At 47.1% G+C, this 26,458-nt stretch overlaps 1 protein-coding gene across 1 annotated transcript; it reads left to right on the top strand.

The window, feature by feature from the left end:
• The first annotated feature begins 584 nt into the window (after positions 1-584).
• Positions 585-25,365, top strand: zhx3b (zinc fingers and homeoboxes 3b). Its single transcript, XM_066672076.1, has 3 exons — positions 585-724; positions 18,707-22,314; positions 24,794-25,365. Exons 2-3 carry the CDS (start codon positions 18,873-18,875, stop codon positions 24,802-24,804), a joined length of 3,453 nt encoding a protein of 1,150 aa, XP_066528173.1. The 5' UTR covers positions 585-724; positions 18,707-18,872; the 3' UTR covers positions 24,805-25,365.
• The last annotated feature ends 1,093 nt before the right edge of the window (positions 25,366-26,458 follow it).

Below are 26,458 nucleotides of genomic sequence, written 5' to 3'. Positions count from 1 at the left end.
ATGCAGCTTAAAAAAATAAATAAAACTATAATTTAGGAAATACACACAAAACAACTGTAAAAATAAGATTAACAAAATTACTACAAAGATATATTAATTCTATGTGTTTTCAAAAAATGTACAATTATTGTTTTTTTTTTCTTTTCATCATAAATAAATGTCAGGTAAAATAATAATACAGTAATATATAAAATAAATAACCTTTATTAAAATATATTTATTACCAAACAAATTAACAACCAATAATTTAAGTTACATACATTTTTAATTTTCATTTATTCCCCAGAAAAATAGATTTAAAAATATATATAATCATTAAAAAGCACATATATAAACATCAAATACATAAATTGTAATTTTCCAAATTGCAGTAGATATATTTACATTACAATGTAATTTTATCAATTATTATATTCTATGTGTAAAAATGAGCTAAATTAATACATAAAATATTAGTAACGCATAAAAATATACATGACACACGGAGGGCTCTGGTGCTGCTCGGTGACGTCAGCGAGGCTGACGATGACGCAGGGCGGCACGTGACCCGAGGGGTGCGTTTAGTTTCTCTTCAGGCTCTCAGTCCGATAAACACGAGAGAGAGAGAGAGAGAGAGACTCTGACTAATCCAGCTCTTCATTCATCTCGTCTCTCTCTCTTTAATCCTGATTCTGTTGGTGTTTGTTCGCTGAGAGTGAAAGACCTTCAAGCCGCCGGCCGCGCGGTGAGTTCAATATAAACTGTGTTCGTTTATACATTAATGTGTGTGTGTGTGTGTGTGTGTGTGTGTGAGAGTGAGAGTGAGAGAGAGAGACTGAGGCTGAAGTTGGCTCCAGCCTCTTCTTATTCGAACTCTCCGTTCCACCTTAAATACCGGGGCGCCACAGTGTCGCTGCTGGCCATTTAAGGTGGACCGGAGAATTCGGATAACGTTAAGGAGAAGGATTGAACCTCGTATATTTGTAGTTTTGGGGAATAGCGGTGTGTGTGAGAGACTGTGTGTGTGTGTGTGTGTGTGTGTGTGTGTGTGTGTGTGTGAGAGAGAGAGAATAACGTTGTGTTTCTACGTCTGTGTTGCTAAGGATCCCGTGTCCCCACAACGCCATGAAAACGCGCGAGCTCTTGCTGTTGTCTAGTCATAACGTAAAAAACGCACTGTTTTCACGTATATTAGTTGTTTTTTTAGTGGAAAAATAATTACGCAGACACGTTGCTGGTTGTTTACTGAGGTTAAGATTAAGGTTAGGTTTAGGTGTAGAATTACTCGTCTTTAATAATACAGAGGCTTATGGAAAGTCCCCAGATAAATAGGAATACCGTGTTTTTCGTAGGTGTCTGTAAAAGTTGAGGGAAGTGTATTGGGTAAAATGGCGACAGTAGTAGTAGTGGTAGTAAGTGAGTGGGTGGGGGTCTTGTCCAGTTTTTGTGGGGGGTGCAGGGGGCTGGAGGGTCTCTGTTCTTTTGGCACCAGATGGCCACACTCCAGAGATCAGACCCCTGCTTCAAGGCTGTGGTGATCTGTTCTCATTGCTTTAATAATAAACACAGTGTTTTTAATGGTGTGTGTATGTTGTGGTCAGCAGAGTGGACAGAGGGTTCTTTTTTTTTAAACATGGCCGCACGGTACAAACACAGGTAGTGACATCACAACCAGGACCCACAAAAGACAGTAGACCTGAGGGAGGGGGGAGGGGGGTGGGGGGGGGGGGGGTCTTCCACAAAGCAGGGGCTACGAATGTACACCAAGGATTGATTACTGACCAATAGGAACAACCCACCTTTCTGCTCTTTTGGGTTTCGTTAGGTTTAAGTTATCTGGCTAAGTTGAGCTTCGCTTTGGGCTTAAGTTCTCCGGCTAAAAGTTCACGTGCATTGTTTATCGTGATGACAACACACGATACTGTTACGTTTTACACAGCAGTGGACTTTGAGGGAGAACCCTGGCTTAATCTAAAGTCTGAGATGATGCCTCTGGGGATAAGTTGATTTTCTGCGCGCTGGGAACAGTGGAGCGGTGTTTACTCAGCAACCACCGCTAAGCCCTTGTTATTTTGACCCACTTTCTTAATGTACAAAGTGTTAAAAGGTTCAAACAGGAGAGGGAAGCCGAACGCCTGTCTCTGTGTGGACTGGTGTGAGCTCAGTGCGGTGGTACAGTGGGGTGTGATGTCAGTAATGCCGTTCCATGCGCACTCAGACTCAGGGCCTTGACATAATGGGGCATCCTGTCTGTGGAAGAGTGAAGGTCATGGTCCTGACGTTAAAGGCCTGGAAATGATGGTGTACAGTTGCCAGCTCTTGTTTACATTGGGTTGACGCCTCCTCGTCGTGAACGGGCCAATAGAAATGCTCCAAAAATAAATCAACGGGCAGAAAATCACTGAAGGCAAAGAGGCGTGAGGTTTAATTGTGACGCTGACAGAATAGTGCCTCGGGTCACTGTCTCTGAGGAGTGTGGTGTTCTCACAGTGTCTGTGTGTTTGTTTGTTTGTTTTTACAGGTGTGTTTTTGTGTTTGTGCGAGTGACTGGGTGAGTGTGTGAAATTGTTCATAGATGTGAGTGACTGGGTGTGTGACTGGGTGAGTGTGTGAAAATATCCACAGGTGTGAGTGAAAGGGTGAGTGTGTGAAACTGTCCACAGGTGTGAGTGACTGGGTGAGTGTGTGAAAATGTCCACGGGTGTGAGTGACAGGGTGAGGGTGTTAGTGAAAGGGTGAGTGTGAAACTGTCCACAGGTGTGAGTGACTGGGTGAGTGTGTGAAAATGTCCACGGGTGTGAGTGACTGGGTGAGTGTGTGAGTGACTGGGTGAGTGTGTGAGTGAAAGGGTGAGTGTGTAATGCCCTGTTGAATAAGTGTTTATTCTTTGTGCTCATTGATTTACGGTGCGCTCTGGACCCACCAGGACCCTGATCAGCACCATGTTTACAGATGAATGAATTAATGAATAAATATTGTTTCAATAAGTGTTTATATGCACTGTGTTGCATGAGACATACCATAATTATCATAATGACCCCTGTAACCGTAACGCTTTGACCCCAGGCCTAGGGCCCTGTTCAGGTTTATTCTGAACGACTCTAACCCCGAGGACAAGTGAATCACAAATGTGACCCCATCACGAAAAACTCTTCTTAATGCTGGGTGTAAACAGGTCCTAGATGTTAAAATATTTGGTGGTATTCAACATCAGCATTTTGTGTGTGTGTGTGTGTGTGTGTGTGTGTGTGTGTGTGTGTTTGAAGGATTGGGTCAATCTCCTCCCCCAAAGGAAAACGGACAGAGCTCCTTCTCTCCAAAGTCCAGTACTTGGAATTGGGCACAGTGACCTCAATCTGATGTGTTGACCCTGTGAAGGTGTGTGTGTGTGTGTGTGTGTGTACAATTGAATGTCCACCGCATCTTAATAATTATAAAGGGTGTCTACATATTTTTGTATCACAAGGCTGTCAGAAGCAGCTGTGAAGCCTGGTTAGTTCTCTCTCTCTCTCTCTCTCTCTCTCTCTCTCTCTGTGTGTGTGTGTGTCTTTTATTTTCCCTTCTCCAGTTTCTTTTTAGTTGTAAATGTAGGAGAAACCCGCCCCTCTTCCTCCAGCGTCTCTTTGAACCCCCCCCCCAGTTTTGAGGCTGTGTTTGATGTGGCTGTCTTGTCTGACCAGACGTGCAGTACGTGTCCAAAAGTTTGTAGACACCCCTTAAGATCAACTTCATCCGCCGTTTGTATAACGTCTGTAGAGAAGCATGAACAGAGATCACCATTCCCAACACTAGTGATTCAGCTCGATCCAGTACCTCTGGGATGGTGTCTGTGATCCAGAACTAATCCTTCAACATCAGGACCAGGCCTCACCGATGTTTAAGTGGCTGGATACCATCAAATCCTCACAGCAGCGTTCTGCCATCCGTTGTACAGCCTTCCCGGGCGAGTAGAGGCTGTTACTGGTGCAAACGGAGGACATATTGTTGGTCGTGTAGAGCATTGTGGGCCAGTGAGGGGAGAAGCACTAATACAAACTGTGAGCTTGTCATTGAGTTCCTGTCGGTCGTGCAGAGGATATGACAGATGTTTGTTTTTGTTCTTTGGGCTTAGGTTACGTTTAGATGCTTAATTTTATTTTCTTTTGTGTTTGTAAGGTTTAGTTTGACAACGTCAGAGACACGTCAGCCCGGTTACGCAGCTGGTTGTCGTGTTTACGTTGAGTTGGAGTCTGACCACAGGGTTTTGGACCAGAGTACTGCACTAGTATTTAAGTTGCCTAATATCTAATATGTCTGATATGGCCTAAAGTCCTGTTTAGAGTCAGTGTAGTGTCTGCTGTGTAGCCTGGACCAGTGCCCTGAGTGTTTATACTGGTGTGTTGGTGTGGGGCTGGTCTCGAATCATTGGCTTTTCAGTTATTCTTTCATTGTGTAGGAAATCAGTTTTCATCACATTTGGATTTTTTGGTAAATGTGGCTATCCACGCCACCTGAATTCAGGCTCTAGAGCGGTCAAAACCCCCGGCACTCCACTCGTATTCAGCCACATCAACATAAAAGCCCTGAATGAAGCCTGAAACGGCCAAAAGCCCTACAGCAACCTACCTACAACGAAGCACAGCGCAGGCACAGTTCCTTAGTTCAACATTATACCTCGATTTACAGGAGACCTCCCCCACGAAGCTCTGGTGAACTCGGGTATACTCTGTGCTCATAGTGGCACCGTGTCTGTTACGGCCAAAGCTCAAACGCCCTAAAAATGGTATTCAGGACAGCCCCATGTTGGTGTGTCTTCACCGCCAAAACATCTTCGTCCACCCCATGTAGTGCACAGTGTAGCGGAGTAGTAGTGTTACTTTTATAATCTGTGAAGTGCACTATGTAGGGAGTCGGCCACAGTGGAATTTCCATGCAGTGCCAGGATTGAAACCAATACAGCAGTAGAGGTTTTTCCGTCTGGATCGCGCTCCTGGTATCATTTGGGTTTAATTCTTCCATCACGTATGTTTTATCATAAAGCAACGTTACATTTCTGGGTCGGTGCACATCAGGCTACAGCACAGAGTTCGTGGCTAAGCTTTGCTTGCGATTTAGATTGGATGCAGCACCATGAAACGGCCTTTATAGTAAAGTCATATCTCTGTAGCCAAGACTCTTGAGGCCGACTTACTGCTTCTATTCAAATCGCCACTACAGTAAGCAACGGTACAGAAAAGTTTAGCATGTCAGAGGAGAATGTAAACTGCCCAGATCTGTCGCGTCAGCTGACACGACTGTGCTAGCCAGCACCTCAGGCAGTGAAGGGGGTGGTGCTATAGCTCCCACGCCAGAGAGCGAGGCCTCGGACGAACAAGGAAGCTCCTAGAACTTGGATCTCCGGGTGACTCTTTGGTTTCTTGTTGTTCGCTAAACAACACGGTACAGGAGATGTTCACACCAGGCGTGAGCGAGTGTATGTTTGACCAGTGATTTTTGGGTGGGCTCTGGACCCACCATGACGTTAAACAGGATGAAGCACTTACAGAAGATGAACGAATGAATGAATGAGTAGCTGGCACTGATCTAGAAGTAGGCACGGCATGACCATTGGTTGTGGAAATATTGTGGTCCGTGTGTCTGTGGTCTGTCTTATTGCACATCTATGAGAACCTCCCACCTACCTCCTCTGTGGTGGGCCCCCGGGTTGTGTCCTGTTTTTCTGTCTGTGTTTAGATTGAATTTGTTGTGCTGAGCACAACCAGGCGGGAATCTCACGATGCAGGATTTCTCACTTTATCCAGATGAGACCTGGTGGACATTGCTTCTGGACTGTCCCCAACTGTGGGCTTATATTATCTGGCTATCACAGATAAATCCTGTGGGTGGAATATCACTGAGGGCGCTAATATGAAGGTCACGGTCATGGCGTCTTGTCAGAGGCAGATCACGAGCTCTGTTTGTGTGATTTGTCGGGATCTTGTCTCGTTACCTTCCAGGCTAGTTATTTTATTAGAGCTTAGCCAGATAACTCAAGCCAATCCAGGCTTCCACGTTTCTATTGGACCGTCTTTAACCTCAGGCTTAAGTTACCTGGCTAACTCAAGTGTATCCTGCTTTTTTTGCCAGCTAACATAAGCTCGTGTGACTAACACAAACCAACCCTGCCTTGAAATGTACCCCACAGATGTATGTGTTTCACAAACTTAGCCAGATATCTTAAGCCTGTATTCAGTCTTGTCTGATTGGAGGAGACCTGATGGACTCTGCCACAGGACGGTGTTCAGATATGAGCTTAAATTATCAGGCTAACGCCAACAAATCCTCCCTTGTCACATGTCCCCTGGATCTATTTCACAAAGTACAGTCAGATATCATCATTCTCAACGACTGTCAAAGAACCGAGGGACATTTCTTCCGGACAACTCCTCAACTTCAGGCTTATGTTATGTGGTTAACTGAAGTATCCTCTTTGTGATGGGGCTTTCGTTCGAGGACAGACCCCCCCCCCTCCTCCCCGCGTGAGGTGGAGGGTTGTTTTGAGCCGGCTCTGGGCTCAGGGCGGTGTTGTTTTGGGGCTGGTGGTTGTGGTCAGTCGAAGCTGGCATTGCTCTGGCTCTCTGGCTTAGACACGATGATGTCAGCCATTTTAGGTTGGACAGCAGAGCGCGTGGTGTGCCGCCATTTTTTTCCCCTCCTTTCCCTCTCTCTCTCTCTCTCTTTCTCTCTGTCTCCCTGTCTCCCTCCCTCCCTTCCTTTTTGGAGCATTAACACCTTAGGTGCTGGGCACAGCAGATTCAGAGTGCTCTAAACAAGCGGAATCCTGACCGGATGTTAATGAGGACCTTTGAACTGGACGAGGTGACGAGGTGGGGGTCCACCCAAAGACTGCAGCTCTCCTCCACCCGCATTGAAAAGCAAATTAAGCCGTCAGCGTGGCCCATAGCTTCTTGGCAGGGACAGAAGTAGGCCACTCTACTGTTTAACCTCTTCATGGCCAGAGCCAGAGCTTCCATAGGAATACATTGGTGATGTTGTTTTTGTTGTTATTGCGGTTGTTTACTTTTCTCCTTAATTTATTCTGGTGTAAACAGGTGGATAAGAGCAGAGAGCAGGTTTAAGATGTAGACTGTCTGTAGATGAATCGAACCAATCAGAAGCAGCTAAAAACACAGCTACATCCGCAACCATCAAACGTCTAAAAACGCCAAGCCGCAGAAAGTGGACGCGGTGGTTCTTTAAAACAAAGATGGGGTTTGGGGGCATTTTACAGAACAGGTTTCCTCTGTTAGTCAGCTAATTTAAACCCAAATTTAAGGATTATCCAAGCTCTGTTCCTATTGGACAGGCTTGATTTTGGGCTTAAGTTATCTGGCTAAACTGAGTAAACCTGCTTTGAGGAATACTCCCCAGGATTACTCAGTTAGCCTGATAATTTAATCCCAGGATTGAGGATGAGCTATTGGACAGACCCTCAGTTCACCACAGCTCTAAAATCCCACTTTCTGCAAGTCCCCCCCTCCCCCAGGTCGGCCGTTGTGTGTGGGTGTTGGTTGTGATGTCACAACACGTGTTTGTACTGTCTTCAATTACAAATAAAGGTAGTGCTGGACGATGTGAGCGCAAATCAATATCATTATTAATATGTTTTACCATGATTACGATTAATGAACGAGTATTTTGTTTCTGTGTTTATGACCCTCACAGTTCAGGGACGAGGCTTGAGCTGTAAATATGCTCCAGTTTTAAAGCTGGGATATTTATTTTCTCTAATGTTGCTGGGAGCATTTAGCGTTAGCAATTCAGTGTTTACATTTGACTCCTAGTTCAGTGTCGTCTTAATTATAGTCAGAACACAGCACGTCCAAACCACAGCTGTGTTTCTCTTTGGTACAAGCTCCAGTCGCTCGGTCGGCCTCGGCGTTTAGGTTCTCCTCCATGTGGCAGATAGGGGGCAGAATCACGTGACCCCTGCTTGGTAGCGTGGTTTTAAAGGGACAGTACATGAACACACAGTGGGGACATTATAGAATAATAATAATCTATATAAACAAGATTATGTCGATATGAGGATAAACCACCCCAACATATACACACTGATGGAAAATTCTGGCTGAATCTGTGGGCTCCACAAAGCTGGATTTCTCAGTTAGCCTGATAACTTAACCCCAGAACTGAGGACAAGAGCTGAGGCACGTTCCTACAGGACAGGCTTGATTTCAGGCTCAACGTATCAGGGGAAATTGATCAGTGTTGCTCTGTGGAAGTCCTCCCTTGACCGTAACGTATAGAAAAGAAGTGCAGTTTAAATTTGAGTCACGGAATCACTGTATCGCACAGGAACTGGATGAAGACAGTGTTGTCTGATTTGAAAGGTGTTTATTGGATGTTACTCTGTTAGTTGTGTTAACTCCTCTGGTGAAGGTGAATGTCCTGGACCACACAGCACTTTTATTGTGATTTTTCCATTGAATAGAGGATGCAGTCTAGGACTAGGCTTAATCCCTGTCTGGGGAAACCACACCCTCCCGTTTACAGAGATGTAATATGTAGTTATTAATGTTCTCAGTCTCAGGGGATGCTCATGTAACAGGATTGAAACTGTTCTGTTGGTAGGTTCTTTGTGAAATGGTCGTTTCTGAAAGATATTCAGAGCTGAAAATGACAGATCATCTCCTGACAGTGGTTTTATAGTTGGTTTGACCTACATTCAAACTGACACAGTGTGTCCTCATCAGATCTGATCTGAAGATATTAAGCAACGTGCTCTTGCTCAAGTGAACAAACTGGGTTCAGTGTGAGGCTCAAACAGAGGCTGGATACATCGACGTGAGCTGGAGTGAATACAGAGCGAGCGAGGAGTGAGCCATAGTGAGCTGGAGAGAGCCAGAGTTAAGGCTGAGTGAGCCGGAGAGAGCCAGAGTTAGGGCTGAGTGAGCTGGAGAGAGCCAGAGTTAGGCCTGAGTGAGCCGGGGAGAGCCAGAGTGAGCTGGAGAGAGCCAGAGTTAGGGCTGAGTGAGCCGGAGAGAGCCAGAGTTAGGGCTGAGTGAGCTGGAGAGAGCCAGAGTTAGGCCTGAGTGAGCCGGGGAGAGCCAGAGTGAGCTGGAGAGAGCCAGAGTTAAGGCTGCGTGAGCTGGAGTGAGCCAGAGTGTATGCGGATTGAGCCAGAGGGATCCAGAGTTAGGGCTGCGTGAGCCGGAGAGAGCCAGAGTGAGTGCAGAGTTAGCCATAGTGAGCTGGAGGGAGCCAGAGTTAGGGCTGCGTGAGCTGGAGAGAGTCAGAGTGAGTGCAGAGTAAGCCAGAGAGAGCCAGAGTAAGCCAGAGAGAGCCAGAGTGAGCCGGAGGGAGCCAGAGGGATCCAGAGGTAGGGCTGCGTGAGCCGGAGAGAGCCAGAGTGAGTGCAGAGTAAGCCAGAGAGAGCCAGAGTTAGTGCCAGAGTGAGCCGGAGGGAGCCAGAGGGATCCAGAGTTGGGGCTGCGTGAGCCGGAGAGAGCCAGAGTGAGCGCAGTGTAAGCCGGAGTGACTGACTCTGACTGAAACGTCCCTCTCCTGTGAGTTATGTTTCACTCAAAAGAATCTAAAAATATATTTTATTCCTTCAGTAGATCTTTGAAAAGTAGACCCTTCAAGGTTCTACGCTCACTGCGTTATTTAAGTGCACGAGCGCAGACTCCACCGTGCCCCTCCTCCAGCGAGAATGATGTGAGAAACCCACTCACAATCGCTCACAGGAAACGCATTTGAAACACCAGGTGTGAACGGCTGTGTCCTGACAGTCGTTTGAGATCGAATCGCCCGAGACGCATATTAAAGCCAGGTGTGAACAGAGCCTGGTCGAATACAGACTGAGCTCCAGACCTGGAAAAGTCAACTAAAGCGAATATAAAGTAAACGTAAAGTGAGATAAACGAATTCAGACTGAGCCCTGGACGAGTCTGAAACAGGAGCAGGGCCTTTACTCACAGCAGCGTGTGGAAAAAACAAGCCCCCGAGAGCTGGGAACATAACGTGTGTGTGTACTTGTTTTGCAAACCATGTGAGGACCAAACAATGCAAGGAAACCGCAGTGTTAAACGTGGGGACCTTGTTGCACCTGAGAATAAGGTTAGCGTCAGATTCAGGGTTTAGGTGTAATATTATTTGTTTGGAAAGGTAGCCGCAGTCTTAAGGAAGTCCTGGCCTGATGTGGTCATCTGCTTGTGTTTACTTGTTTTGCTACCATTGTGAGGACCCAGTATCCTCCCAGTGCAAGGGCATGGTTTTAAGAGGGGAATAATCCTCATAAAAACATGACTTTTTTTTAGAAGAATAACTAAGTAATAAAAATAACTGCCCTTGTAAGAAGGGTGAGGTGTGTGTGTGGAAAGGGTGGAGAGAGAGAGAGAGGGAGTCTGGGGGGTTGAGGGCGGCCGGTTGCCATGGGGATAGTAACACACCAGTGGTGCAGTCGTCCTGTCTCCAGCTCTGGGCCGAACTTGTCGAGGGAAAGAGGCGGCGGAGATGTGTGTGGGGGAAGGGAACAGCAGTCACACAGACGCTGGCGGCAGGGGGGGGGTGTGTGTGTGTGAGTGAGTGTGTGTGTGTGTTGGGGGGTTATCTTACACACTCAGCAGAGTGGACACACTGGCCACCTCAACAGTGGAAACTAAAGACTGTTTCTCTCAACGAATACCAAACGTATCGCTATGGACTCATCGTTCCTTTGCGTTCCGTCGTAGAGCCGCCGTCAAACAATGATTATTTCTGTCAGTTATTACTTGATTAACCTAATTAAAGTGGCAGAGATCATTCTCAGCACTGCAGTGTCGTGGTGGTGGTGTGTTAGTGTGTGTTGTGCTGGTGCGAGTGGATATCTCTGTCGTTGCGGTCTGCGTCTTCCAGACCGACTGTGGCGCAGGGTTTGGGGCGACCTGGTTAATAGATTAAACCCCCCTTTTAAAATCTTTCAGACGTTATTGATTTTTTTTTGTAGTGGCAGCATGGTGGCGCTGCAGGGGCTCTCATTGCCACAGTGTGAGTGTGACTGGGTGAGTGTGTGAAATTGTCTACTGGTGTGAGTGACAGGGTGAGTGTGTGAAAGGGTGAGAGTAACTGAGTGACTGTGAGAGTGACTGAGTGAGTGTGTGAAAGGTGTGAGAGTGACTGAGTGAGTGTGTGAAAGGTGTGAGAGTGACTGGGTGAGTGTGTGAAAGGTTTGAGAGTGACAGTGAGTGTGTAAAGGTGTGAGTGACTGGGTGACAGTGACTGGGTGAGTGTGTAAAGGTGTGAGTGACTGGGTGAGTGTGTAAAGGTGTGAGAGTAACTGGGTGAGTGTGTAAAGGTGTGAGAGTGACTGGGTGAGTGTGAGCATGAAAGGTGTGAGTGAATAGGAGAGTGTGAGCATGAAAGGTGAGAGTGACTGGGTGAGTGTGTAAAGGTGTGAGAGTGACTGGGTGAGTGTGTAAAGGTGTGAGAGTGACTGGGTGAGTGTGTAAAGGGATGAGTGTGACAGTGAGTGTGTAAAGGTTAGAGAGTGACTGGGTGAGTGTGAGAATGAAAGGTTAGAGAGTGACTGGGTGAGTGAGAATGAAAGGTTTGAGAGTGACTGGGTGAATGTGTAAAGGTGTGAGAGTGACTGGATGAGTGTGTAAAGGTGTGAGAGTGACTGAGTGACTGGGTGAGTGTGTAAAGGTGTGAGAGTGACTGGGTGAGTGTGTAAAGGTGTGAGAGTGACTGGGTGAGTGTGTAAAGGTGTGAGAGTGACTGGGTGAGTGTGTGAAAGGTTTGAGAGTGACTGGGTGAGTGTGTAAAGGTGTGAGAGTGACAGTGAGTGTGTAAAGGTGTGAGAGTGACTGGGTGAGTGTGTAAAGGTGTGAGAGTGACTGAGTGTGTAAAGGTGTGAGAGTGACTGAGTGTGTAAAGGTGTGAGAGTGACTGAGTGTGTAAAGGTGTGAGAGTGACTGAGAGTGACTGGGTGAGTGTGTAAAGGTGTGAGAGTGACTGGGTGAGTGTGTAAAGGTGTGAGAGTGACTGGGTGAGTGTGTAAAGGTGTGAGAGTGACTGAGAGTGACTGGGTGAGTGTGTAAAGGTGTGAGAGTGACTGATTGAGTGTGTAAAGGTGTGAGAGTGACTGAGTGTGTAAAGGTGTGAGAGTGACTGTGAGTGTGTAAAGGTGTGAGAGTGACTGAGTGTGTAAAGGTGTGAGAGTGACTGAGTGTGTAAAGGTGTGAGAGTGACAGAGTGACTGGGTGAGTGTGTAAAGGTGTGAGAGTGACTGGCTGAGTGTGTAAAGGTGTGAGAGTATGAATAGACCTAATAGACTGGCGGAGGTCAGTAGTGTTTGGTGCGCCATTTAGTGGACTATAGTTGAATGCAGGTTATTGCAGGAAAAAGGTGAAATTAATGCAGTTTTAGGACAATTTTTGTAAATACTCCAAATCAATGACCAGGTGTTGTATTGACCCTCATTTTAATTCAGTAGCCTTAAGTGCACCATCACTGTGCTGTGATCTAGTGGATGTCGTCCAGTCGGTGAACGCTGCGGGTGTTGTTTTGAGGTGGTGGTCTCGGGTGGGTTTACTGAGGGTATGGAGTTGGGAGCTGGGAGAGGACATGCAGCACATGTGACATGGCTTATTTGTGTGTTCTCCAGAGGAACAAACACATACTGTGTTGCCCACAAAACCTCGCTGCTCTGCCAAAACCGGCCTGATTTTTATCAGCTCTGTGCTGTGGGGGCAGAAGGGCTTTAACACGGGGGCACACTCTGATCATATGCTCTTTAACAAGATTGGGCTCATGTTTGTGTTTGTGTTTTAGGTCAACAGCATTAACATTAGCAGGGTCCTGAGTCTCTGGAGTTTATCTGTGACCCCCATGGAGTGTTTTCCATGTGTGAAACCTGGCTGTGAATTGCTGCATATTGGATGAAGTGATACACAACGTCTAAAAAATAGATCAATTTGTCGATTAATTGAGTGACACTCAATCGATCGGTTGCTAATAAACATTAATTGACGGTGTGAGACAGGAAGTCAGAAGGTGAAGTAGTTCAATCTGTGACACCCCCCCCCCCCCCCCACTGTTCCTTTAAATGATAATGAGCCGCTCGCTGATCACCCCGACCCCGAGCACACAGCAGTGAGGAGCGAGGAGCAGAAGCTCTGGTTTTTAGCTGTTTTCACTCAGTTCTCTTTCTTCTCCGTTATTGTTTTCTCCGCCCGCGTTGTGTCTGTTTTGCCGCCCTTGTCTTTGCGCTCTCACATACACATGGGTCCAGCGCTGTGATTGGACAGATTTGAACGAGGGGGCGGGGCATTTCTATAGTCTCTGTACTTGACGTCAGAAGCGCAGCAGAGTCAGAACTCGTTTTACCTCATGTTTTCAGACTTGGGCAGCTCACAGAAAACTGACTGGGGAGGGTCTTGTTTCACAGTGTGTGTGTTGGAGGGCTCCAGATCCACACATTAATGTGAACATGCACTGAACCAGTGAGTTCTGAAAGCTGGTAGCGGTGCTGTGCGTGTTGCTGGTGTTAATGTATCGTTAAACATTCGTGTGAGACACAGAAGACTCAGATCTGGATTGAATCTCAGACGGAGCTGTTTTGGAGGCGAGTGAATGTGGGTTGCACCGAGCACAACACAGTGCTGCGGCCAGAGGCTGCGACTCCACAGGAATTTATTTCTTTAATGAGATACACAGGCGCTTTGGGTTACAGGAGCACTGCTACCTTTCTGAAGCGGTTGGAGTGTGCGTGAGATTGAGATTTTAGGACGGAGACCCGCTTTAAAAACACAGAGACGCTGCCGCATGGCTCTCAGGTTTGTTTCGCTCGGTGAACAGACCACGACGGAACATTCCAGAAGCTTCGGAGAGAAGAGGGGGAGGACGGAGGGGAGGGAGAGAGGACGAGGACGAGATTGTGATTGTTGATGGGGGTGGGAGGGTGAAAAGGGTGGGTGTGGTGGTGGTGGTGGTGCTGTTGGGGAGGTGGTGGTGTGTCAGGGCAGAAAAAATTCCTTACAGAAACACCTCGGTGCTTCCTCTACCCACACACAACATTTCTTTTTTTCCCCCTCTCTCTCTCTCACACACACACACACGCCACAAAATTATGAAGTTATTTTGATCCAGCAGCGACGATATATTTGTGGTTTTTATGTGTGTTTACATGATAAATTAACAACAGCCCTATTTTCATAAAGCCCTAGACACGTTGTCCTTATTTGACCCTTATAGCCTTCCATAGATTTCATAGCTTCTCTTGATGAATGTAAAATAAGTTCTGCCATGGATTTGTTTATGGGCTTAGGAAAGGAATAAGGGGATTATTCACAATCAAAACACAGCTTCCTACTGGAAATAATATCCGTAATGTACTTCTGGGGGGCACTTTAAGACCTCATTAGGTGAGGGGCATATGGATAAATCAATGAGCAGCAAATTAACAAAAGCATCTGAGGATATTGGCAGCGATGAAGAGTTGTTGGTTTCGTAATTGTTTTGTTTTTTTTTCTTCAAGTTGAACATTATAGAGTTTAGTAGAAGGGCTGTAGTCTTCTCACTCTGCACCGAAGCAGTTAACGCCCCCCGCCCCCCAACCACCACACTCAAACCAACACACACACACACACACTTTGTCCCTCACTTTAGTAATAATATTATGATTTGTAGATGCTTTATCCGATGAAAGTATCTTTTTCCATTGACGATAACACACCTACAACACCCACCCACCCCTACACACACACACACACACACACACATGTAGGCTCTCGCTCACCCCAACTCGAGCCCAGCCGCCCAACCCCCACACTCCTCCCTCTCTCCCTCATTCCTCCCTCAGGGCTCAGCCCACGTGACGGACAACAGGCTCTGCCCACTCTCCTCAGCCCTTTGTGTTGGTCACATGACCCGGGGGTCCTGGCAGGCCTGTGCCCCATCAGGCAGAACGAGGGGCAGGAGAGGGCCAGAGAAACCAGCTACAGGCCATTTATGTCCCCTGAGCCCTGGAGGGAAGAGAGAGGGGTCTGTGTGTGTGAGGGGGGGGGCGGGGGGTGGTTCTGAGATTCAGTCTTCCTTCCTTCCGTTGCGACAGATCCAGGTTTCCCTCATTCGCTTCTGAAAGCAGATCAAAGAGAATCCACAGAACTCGAGCGGGACACGAATAAGAGCAAGACACCACCAGGACAGAGTCTGAAATGGTGAAGACTGGGGGAGTGATAACACGGTATTTCAGGTGGTTCAGTGAGTACTGAGAGAGAGAGAGAGATATTTGTGGTCTTTCTTCTGTAGCGACAGAAGTTGGCTTTCATTGTCCCTTTAATCATGTAGAGAGAGAGAGAGAGGCGTGTAGGGAGTCTCCATTGCGTAGTGACAGATCCTGGCTTTCCTAGGTCCATTTCAGAGAGAGAGAGAGAGAGAGACACACACACACACACATTACTGTCTTTAAAGCTACAAACAGTGGAGTGTATCTTTAAAGGTACAGCAGTGGTACATTACTGTCTCTAAAGCTACAAACAGTGGAGTGTATCTTTAAAGGTGCAGCAGTGGTACATTACTGTCACTAAAGCTACAAACAGTGGAGTGTATCTTTAAAGGTGCAGCAGTGGTACATTACTGTCACTAAAGCTACAAACAGTGGAGTGTATCTTTAAAGGTACAGCAGTGGTACATTACTGTCTCTAAAGCTACAAACAGTGGAGTGTATCTTTAAAGGTACAGCAGTGGTACATTACTGTCTCTAAAGCTACAAACAGTGGAGTGTATCTTTAAAGGTGCAGCAGTGGTACATTACTGTCTCTAAAGCTACAAACAGTGGAGTGTATCTTTAAAGGTGCAGCAGTGGTACATTACTGTCTCTAAAGCTACAAACAGTGGAGTGTATCTTTAAAGGTGCAGCAGTGGTACATTACTGTCTCTAAAGCTACAAACAGTGGAGTGTATCTTTAAAGGTGCAGCAGTGGTACATTACTGTCTCTAAAGCTACAAACAGTGGAGTGTATCTTTAAAGGTGCAGCAGTGGTACATTACTGTCACTAAAGCTACAAACAGTGGAGTGTATCTTTAAAGGTGCAGCAGTGGTACATTACTGTCACTAAAGCTACAAACAGTGGAGTGTATCTTTAAAGGTGCAGCAGTGGTACATTACTGTCACTAAAGCTACAAACAGTGGAGTGTATCTTTAAAGGTGCAGCAGTGGTACATTACTGTCTCTAAAGCTACAAACAGTGGAGTGTATCTTTAAAGGTGCAGCAGTGGTACATTACTGTCTCTAAAGCTACAAACAGTGGAGTGTATCTTTAAAGGTACAGCAGAGGTACATTACTGTCTCTAAAGCTACAAACAGTGGAGTGTATCTTTAAAGGTGCAGCAGTGGTACATTACTGTCACTAAAGCTACAAACAGTGGAGTGTATCTTTAAAGGTACAGCAGTGGTACATTACTGTCACTAAAGCTACAAACAGTGGAGTGTATCTTTAAAGGTGCAGCAGTGGTACATTACTGTCTCTAAAGCTACAAACAGTGGAGTGTATCTTTAAAGGTGCAGCAGTGGTACATTACTGTCACTAAAGCTACAAACAGTGGAGTGTATCTTTAAAGGTGCAGCAGTGGTACATTACTGTCACTAAAGCTACAAACAGTGGAGTGTATCTTTAAAGGTACAGCAGTGGTGTTAGAGTCCAGTTGTGTCTCTAAAGGTTCAGTACATTCTCTTCTCCAGAAGGAGAGGGGGATCTCTGTAATCTTTCATTATACAACTGTGGAGAATAAAAGAACACAATAAAAGTCCTGGAGATGAAACGGGGCGAATGACACCAACACAATTTTAAAATCTACAATTATCATAGAATAAAGTACAGAGATGTAACCTCAGAGACAACGTAGTGACAGATCCTGTCTTTCCTAGATGCGTTTGATCTAGGGAGAGAGAGAGACACACACACACACTTAGAGCTGTCCTTCCTTCCATAGCGACAGATCCTGGTTCCCCTCGGCCTGGTTCCCCCCGTTTGTGCAGGCGCTGAGCGGCTGATCAAAGGGAAACAGAAAGGAGCAAAACGCCACTGTGCTCATCTAAATGGTCAATGTCTTAATTACAAGACTAGATGATATTTGGTGGAGCTGGGAATGAGAGAGTGACAGAGTGACAGAGAGAGAGAGAGAGAGAGAGAGAGAGAGAGAGAGAACACAGCCAGAATCCTACATTTTAAAGCTTGTTGTATATATATTTTGGGGTGTGGGGGACAGGTCACATTCGCCTTTCCTCTCACAGCCCAAACACACACGCTGGTAGGTGGGGTGACTGTGTGAAACTGTCCACAGGTGTGTGTGTGTGTGTGTGTGTGAGTGACTGGGTGAGTGTGTGACTTAGCAAACAATACATGAACATTTTTCAGTATTTTTTAGGATATTTAAACATTGGTTATATTCCAGTTCCAGTGTCTGAATGTTGAGTAAATACAGTGTTGTTAAAGTATATTTGCTCTTTAAAGGGGTGTTATTATTATGTTATTATTCTCTTGTATTATCATGACTTTAGTGGCATCAGATGATCGTAAAATGACAACAATATCGTTTATCGCAATTATTTCTGGGGCAATAAATCAATCACAAAACATGGCTATTGTGCAAAACTGTTCACAGTTGTGAGTGACACACTGCAATACAATAACACTTGACAATCTTAAGGGACAACTTGTGTCTATGTACTCTGATAGTTTGATTTACTCTGATTGGTCGGCTTCCTTGTGGCACACAATGAAACGCCTGCTGATTGGTCAGGGAGCTGATTAGGATCGTCCCGTGTGCTCGGAGATACCCGTGTCATTTGATCATGTTATTACTGTGTCGAATACACTTGTTTTAACTGGGTCCAAGGCTAGTGATGATGGTGAAGGAGGATGAATGTTGTTGAGGGTCTTGATCATTCTCTAGTGGCAGGAAAACTCTAAACAGGTATTGGGTTTCTTTCAGTGGAGGAGGAATCCTTTCATCTGTTTTGAAACATTAATTAGCTGTCATTTTAGCGTGCCTCTGCGTCGAGTAGACGCTCTTCAGATATTCCGTTTAAATGATTGGCTAGCAGCTGTCCCTTTTAGGGTCTTGTTTTGTGTGGGGAAAGTAATAACAATGAGGAGGGGGTGTGTGTAAGCGCTCTCTGAAAACAGAATGAGAGGCTGTAAAATGGTTCTTTGAAAGTCTGTCAGGGGCAGTAATAAAAGTAGCTATTCTCAGTGGTGCGATGAGAGTCACTGCTCGTGACTGCCTTGCTTCAGATTAAGTTGTTGCCAGCTTTCTCAGATTGGATCTGTAGACACTGTTTGGGCCTCAGTAGATTTGTCTCTTATTCAAGCCGTTTCTTCAGTGGTTTCTCAGTTAGGTTTAAAGGGAAACCACCAAGTCAGTTTTCTGTGTGCTGCCTGAGCCAAAAACTTGGCGTAAAATGAGCCATTTGGATTCTGCTCCACTTCGGACGTTAAGTGCAGAGCCTCTGGAATTGCCCAAGAATTACTCTTCTGCTGTGCGCTCGGGGTCGGGGTGAACAGCGAGCGGCTCATTATCATTTAAAGGAACAGGTGCTGAAAGCGGGCGTTCTGAACAGGGGCTGTTTACACAGGGGGAGAACACTGCTGTGGGGGTTGGGGTTATGACCGCAGCAAGTCACAGAAGATTCATTAAGACGCAGAATTATGTTCCATGGTAAATCACTTGTCTTGTGGCTGTTAATTATGCTGTTAACATACTCTCATTTTGTCCTTTACAGGTCGAGGTTGGGGATGCCTTAAATGCAACCTCCACAGACCCATAAAAGAAGTGGGGTCATTATGGACTGATTATTATGTTCCACACCAGCCTCCTGTTCATGGACAATCTGTAGGAGAAAAGTATTAGACCGAGACATTTCTGTGGCGATAAGGTTTTTCATAGCCATGGCTAGCAAGAGGAAGTCCACCATTCCCTGCATGATTCCTGTGAAGACCTTGCATCTGCAAGATCACCTTGAGCATGGTCGGAACTCTCCCTTAAGCAAGGACAGCAGTTTCATTTGTAAAGAAGATGCAAGTGGAAAAGGCATCCACAGTTCAGACGAATCTTGCGGGCAGGACTCTGGAGATTCACACAAAGATTTGGGCACTTACACCTGCCGGCCCTGTAATTTTGAGACGCAGGACCTGAACTTGTTCCTTGATCATGTCTACAGTGGGCACCCAGAGTTTCGCACCGATCCCACCTTCCTGTGTGTGGACTGTGGGGTAAGTGCTGCCAAATTTGAAGGGCTTGCTTTGCACAATGCCCGTGTGCACCCCAGTACGATGACAACCACGCTTCAGCTGAAGAAGAAAGACCGGAAGGTCATGGTGGAGCAGAACCTGATTGTATGTCCTTCAGACAGCCCTGCTTCGAAGGAGTCTGAAATCTCCATCACCAAGACGCCCATTATGAAGATGCTCAAGGGCAAATCAGAGCCCAAGAGGATTGTGGTTTCTCACCCTGCCACAGACGAGCCCTCAACCCCCACTGTCAAGCAAATAGAGACGAAAAATTCCCCAGCAGTTACAGTCACCCATGTTCCTACCATTGTCCACAATGGCGCAGCAAGCAAAGTCACAATGCCATCTGCGATTCAGATCGTCAACGGCTCTGGAGCTCTACCTATGCTGAAAACCGCCATGACCCAAGTGGTCTCCGTAGTTCAGAACCGGAGCCTCAACCAGCAGTCGTCCTTGTCCTCTTCCTCTTCCACCTCCTCTTCTTCTGGGTCGAGCTCCAAGAACTTACCAAAAGTAATGATTCCTCTGAGCAGCATTCCCACCTACAATGCATCCATGGACAACAGCAGCTTCCTGAAAACCTCCTTCAGCAAGTTCCCCTACCCAACCAAGGCAGAGCTCTGCTATCTGACAGTAGTTACCAAGTACCCAGAGGAGCAAATCAAAATCTGGTTTACAGCGCAGAGGCTAAAACAAGGAATTAGCTGGTCACCAGAGGAGATAGAGGATGCCAGGCGGAAGATGTTTAACACCATCATACAGACTGCACCCCCTGCTGGGCATCAGCATCAGACTCATCATGGCACACCACAGCAAACCATCACGGTTCTACCAGCCTCACTGGGAACAACTGGAATCCCTCACATTTTACAGGGAAGCCTTGTTGGCCAAGGAGGTGTCATCGTAACCCAGCCTATGATGGCTAATGGCATCCAGGTTAGCAGTGCCCCTGTTGCCCTGGCTGTAACCCCCAAGCCACAGGCTGCAGCTAAGCCCATGATGCAGGCGAAGCCGGCTGCTGCCCTAGTCGCTGATAAGGGACTCAGCATGGTTGTGGCTTCTGTCGGAAGCAGCAATAGTGGCAATTATACCACCAGCAATAGCAGCAGTGGAGGCAGCAGTAGTAGCAGCAGCAGTATCACAAGCAGTATTATTAGTAGCGTCAGCTCAAGCAGCAGCCATGCTAGTGTTATTAGCATTGGTAGCAGCAGCACTGGCAGCAAAACAAGCAGCAATAGTAAGGCCAGTACTCCTAGCACTAATGGCAAAAGCAGCACACCAGACAACAATGATAAAGACAAAACTGGAAACACAGATAGCAAGAACAGCACTAACGGTAAAAGCAACACTGCGAGGAGCAGCGTTGACAATAATAAGGGCAGCACTGATGTTAAAGGAAATGCTAAGAACAATGGTGAAAGCAAGATCACCACCAGCAGTAATGGTAGTCCAAGTACTGCAGCAAGTAGCAGTCCATCTACAACTACCACTGACAGCATCCCAAGTAAATCTGACTCGCCATCACCAGCTTCTACGAACTCGCGCACTCTTCCCACCACCAGCTTCCTGGACCCCAGCTTTTACAAAGCCAAGAAGTCTCAGGAGCAGCTGTTAGCCTTAAAGGAGAGCTTTCTTGTCAGCCAGTTCCCCAGTCAAGAGGAGGTAGACAGACTCACAAGTTTGACGGGCCTCACGGTCCGCGAGGTACGCAAGTGGTTCAGTGATCGTCGTTACCACTTTCGCAATCTCAAAGGCTCAAGGGTGAGCACTGGCGGTCAAACTTCTGCAGCCAGTAATTCCAGCTTTTCTGCCTCTGCATCTACTGCCGCAGCTGCTGGAGATAATTCAGACAATGCCGCCTCCACAGAAAGGCCCAAAACTCCTCAACAGAAGATGCCTCTGAGCCCTTCACGGCAGACAACACCACCCACGCCGACAAGACGCCCTCCTCGACCTCCATCTCCAGATTTCACAGCAATACGATATAAGGAGAGGGAGCCCCACCAGGTCCGGGCTCTCGAGGCTAGCTTTGCGCAGGACCCTGATCCCTCCGAGGAAGAAGTAGACAGGTTACGCGCGGAGACTAAGATGACCCGGCGCGAAATTCACGGCTGGTTTGCAGACCGTCGCAAGAGAGTCGCAGCGGAGAAAAAGAAGGAGGAGTTGGAACGTGCAGAGAAAGAGGACGAGGAGGATACAGAAGAAGATGAGGAGAAAGAAAGGGATGAAGGGGAAGCGGGTGAAAAGGGGAAGGATAATGTGGTTCAGGAGGCAGCTGCAGATGGCCAGGAAGATGCTGAAGAATCTTTATCAGATCAAGGCAAAGATGAGAAGCAGAAGGATGACCTGTCGGGCACTGAGCCAAAAGTTAACCCCATAAAGATCAATCTCAAAATGCTGAAGGTCACTGAATCCAACGGGAAGGGTGAAATGGAAGGAAGTCCACAGCCGGAGACTACTAAAGTGCCTCCCTCTGCGTCTCCAGCAAACACCCCTCCACCTCAACCATCTCAAACTCCATATCGCGGTAAGAAGACTCCAGAACAACTTCATCTTCTCAAGCAAGCATTTGCTCGCACCCACTGGCCCAGTAGCCCTATGTACAATGAACTGATCTCCAAAACTGGCCTCCCCCGGCCAGAGGTGGTGCGGTGGTTCGGGGATTGTCGCTACGTCCTGAAGAATGGTCAGCTCAAGTGGCTGGAGAGCTATCAGGCCATGGTGGATGAAGAGGATTTCCAGAAAGGTAACATTTCTGTGCTCCGGGAACACTTCAACGCCAACGGAAAGCTGGACGAGAACCAGCTGGAAGAGCTCGCCAAGTCCAGCGGCCTAACGGAGGACCTGGTCAAGAGGTGGTTCGATAAACAAACGAAGGCTCCCTTGCCATCTGTGGAGGGAGGAAAGCCTGAGGATGCAGAAGTCGTGGAGATGAAGCCTTTGCCCTTAACGGCCAAAGGCAAAACTGCTTTGAAGTCAGTGCAGCAGGACGAGGGGGATGCGAAGGAGGAGCAGATGGATCAGTCAGTGACTGACCTCGTCTCAAAAGATCAGCCCACAGAGAAGACACCTGGGGAAAGAGCTGCTGGTGAAGAACACGGTGAGGCGTTTAAGTTTGATGGGTGTTTTGATGGAAATGTTATGGTGTTTTGAAAAGTCTGGATCTGGTCACATACTGAAAGTCAAGCTGAAGATAAAAGAGTTTCCTCGCGTTGCTACTTCCTGTTCAAGTTCATATTAAACAGGATTCGTCATCTTGTACTAAGGGTGCACAGATATGGGAATTCTGGGCTGATGCAGATATCTGATAATATACAGGAACATATCTGATGAAGCCAGTGCTGATCTACACATTTATAAAATACACCCTGGATTAAAATTATAGACAGATGTAACATTTATTTACGCAACATGTTAGCTTTTAACTAGCTGTATGCTAACAGTAAAATTGTACTATTCCTACTATTATTATTAGAATTATTATTACCACCAGCATCATTGCTTTCATTATTTGCTATCACTGTTACGAACCCTCACTTAGAGACTGGTTATAGCTTAAATTCAATTCAATTAAACTTTATCGTCATTAAACCAGTGCAGGTTGTACAGTTTAACAAAACACTGTCGTTCTACACACAAGGGGGCAGCCATGGCTTGGTGGTTAGGGAATTGGGCTTGTAACCAGAGTTGGAAGGTCATGACTGAAGTGCTCTTGAGCAAAGCACCACACCCCAACTGCTCCCTGAGTGCTGTGGCCAGGGCTGCTCACTGCCCCCTAGTGTTCACTAGTGTGTGTAAATGTGAGTTTCACTGCACAGATTGGGTTAAATGTGGAGGAAAAATTTCAAGCGCAGTGGGCAAAAAAGTTATTCTAATTCTAAGTGCAGAATACAGAATAAAGTCACCTGTTCTTCACAGGACGACACACACTCACACATTCAGACACTTTTGAGTCTCTAATCCACCTACCAACGTGTGTTTTTGGAACGTTGGAGGAAACCAGAACACCCGGAGGAAACCCCACGCAGACACAGGGAGAACACACCACACTCCTCACAGACAGTCACCCGGAGGAAACCCACACAGACACAGAGAGAATACACCACACTCCTCACAGACAGTCACCTGGAGGAAACCCACGCCGACACAGGGAGAACACACCACACTCCTCACAGTCACCCGGAGGAAACCCACGCAGACACAGGGAGAACACACCACACTCCTCACAGACAGTCACCCGGAGGAAACCCACGCAGACACGGGGAGAACACACCACACTCCTCACAGACAGTCACCCGGAGGAAACCCACGCAGACACGGGGAGAACACACCACACTCCTCACAGACAGTCACCCGGAGGAAACCCACGCAGACACGGGGAGAACACACTACACTCCTCACAGACAGTCACCCGGAGGAAACCCACGCAAACACAGGGAGAACACACCACACTCCTCACAGACAGTCACCCGGAGGAAACCCACGCCGACACAGGGAGAACACACCACACTCCTCACAGACAGTCACCCGGAGGAAACCCACGCAGACACAGAGAGAATACACCACACTCCTCACAGACAGTCACCCGGAGGAAACACACGCCGACACAGGGAGAACACGCCACACTCCTCACAGTCACCCGGAGGAAACCCACGCAGACACAGGGAGAACACACTACACTCCTCACAGACAGTCACCCGGAGGAAACCCACGCAGACACAGGGAGAACACACTACACTCCTCACAGACAGTCACCCGGAGGAAACCCACGCAGACACAGGGAGAACACACCACACTCCTCACAGACAGTCACCCGGAGGAAACCCACGCAGACACAGGGAGAACACACCACACTCCTCACAGTCACCCGGAGGAAACCCACGCAGACACAGGGAGAACACACCACACTCCTCACAGACAGTCACCCGGAGGAAACCCACGCAAACACAGGGAGAACACACCACACTCCTCACAGACAGTCACCCGGAGGAAACCCACGCAGACACAGGGAGAACATACCACACTCCTCACAGACACCTGAGGCAGGACTAGAACCCACACTAGAATCCTCCTGGAGCTGTGTGACTGCGCCTGTACCATCAGGAGTATGTACACCACCTCAGACGCCATCTTACCATCATGATTACTTCAAGGACTATATTTAGGACTACGTATACGGTTAACGTTAAATTTGGGGCTAGGGCTAGTTTTAGGAGTACACTATGAACACTTACGGATATTTTAAGCCTCTGCAAAAAAAAAAAATGGAAGACGGTAACGCAGACACACAACCTGTGTATGAGATTAAAGGTGTGAAAGTGAGTCCCCCTCCAGTCTGAGGGTGGCACTGGGCACGGTGACTTTAAGCTCAGATCCAGCTGCTCTAATGTCTTTGGGATGAACTGGAGTGGTGCTCGTGACCCAACATCCATCAGCGGCATCCGCCCTCGCCAATGTTCTCACGACTGAATGCTGTCAAATTTTTGTGTGTGTGAGAAAGTATCCGAGTGAGTGAGTGAATGAATCCACAGCTGTGGACCTGAAGCTGATCCCATGCCCATATTCTGTTTGTTTTTCAGGTTCTGAGTGAGGAGGAGGAAGAGGAGGAGAGTAGGACCACAGCTGGATGTGGACGAGGGACAGATGTTTGCTCCAACGTGGAGCACAGGAGGGCTTTTACTGCGAGTCGTGTGTAAGCGGCAGATAGATTTGACTGTAACCGAACCACTGGAGGAACCTGACCCCAACTGATGGCCTGTTTTTAAAACCGTCCGCCCTGAGTTCGACCGGACCTCCAAACTCACAGCCCCTGGGTGGAGCCTTTTAAATCAGTTTTATATTCCTGGGGTGGGAGGAGGGTGGGGTTAGGGTCTCTGAGGACGGGGGGGGGGGTCTCTCTGTGGACGGGACGGGAACCGCAGCAGTGGAAAAAAAAAAAAAAAAAAAGAGAGAGACGGTTTCTGGGAGAAATTCAGTAGATCTCGAGGTACATGATTCTTACTGCACAGCGCTCTGAGCTTTTCTTTTTATCGTCTGAACGTTAGCGGCGCCGAGGAGGCGGATCCGAAGCATCGGCCGGAGCACGTGGTGTTTGTGTACATTTCTCTTCACGTGAGGAGGAACTATTAATAATAATATTAATGATAATAAATCATGGTTGTTTAAAGTGTCGAGCTGTTTCACCCGTATGAGTACTCCTAGGATTGTTGTATAATTTTTACAGATATTTGCAGAATAAATGAAAAATTAACAAACCTCTCGTGGTGCTGTTTTTAAACTCAGCCTCAGGATCTGGTTCCAGTTGTTGGTCCGGGTTCGGCAAACCATTCGTCCTCTTCTGGCTCACGCTGAGCACGACCCACTCTGGACAAAACACTGGGGACAGTTGTACAGAATCACTCGCACTCACACAGTCACCCATTGACTCACACACCACTTTAATAAGGAGCTGGATGTGGTTTGAGGGACGTAGAGGACAGAGTGGAGAGGATTTGCCTCTGTGTTTAAACATGAACCAAACACACACACACAAACTATTAAATAATCTTTCTGTTTAACTATCCTCTCCTCGGGTGACTGTCTGTAAGGAATGTGGTGTGTTCTCTCTGTCTGCGTGGGTTTCCTCCGGGTGACTGTCTGTGAGGAGTGTGGTGTGTTCTCCCTATGTCTGCGTGGGTTTCCTCCGGGTGACTGTCTGTGAGGAGTGTGGTGTGTTCTCCCTGTGTCTGTGTGGGTTTCCTCCGGGTGACTGTCTGTGAGGAGTGTGGTGTGTTCTCTCTGTGTCTGCGTGGGTTTCCTCCGGGTGACTGTCTGTGAGAAGTGTGGTGTGTTCTCCCTGTGTCTGCGTGGGTTTCCTCCGGGTGACTGTCTGTGAGAAGTGTGGTGTGTTCTCCCTGTGTCTGCGTGGGTTTCCTGGCTGTGTCACATTTCCACAAGTGTGTGAGTGAATGAAGTTTCACAGAGAAGAAAAAAAAAAAATCACCCATTCATAGTTGAATAATTACTTTATTTAATTCTCAGGCTTGAATATGTTTCATATGAAAGGCAAAATTAAAACGTATACTTTCCCCCCGATGTAGCATAGGCACGTTACAGAAAAGGCTTCATTTGTAAATAAGAGCGTTGGTAACAAAAAGGTGATGAAACAATGCGTTTAAAAAAGGCAATACATGTCCAACAGCAATCTCTGTGGTGTATAAATATGTTTACATGTACACACACACACGCACGCACATACACTCATG

This window comes from Hoplias malabaricus, chromosome 5, assembly GCF_029633855.1.
Source record: "Hoplias malabaricus isolate fHopMal1 chromosome 5, fHopMal1.hap1, whole genome shotgun sequence".
Lineage (NCBI taxonomy): Eukaryota > Metazoa > Chordata > Actinopteri > Characiformes > Erythrinidae > Hoplias > Hoplias malabaricus.
The sequence above is the reverse complement of the archived record's forward strand: the minus strand, read 5'-3'. Positions and strand labels throughout refer to the sequence as shown.

Excerpts from the sequence above, each read along its gene's own strand:
- zhx3b (XM_066672076.1), top strand. The coding sequence starts at position 18,873 with ATGGCTAGCAAGAGGAAGTCCACCATTCCCTGCATGATTCCTGTGAAG.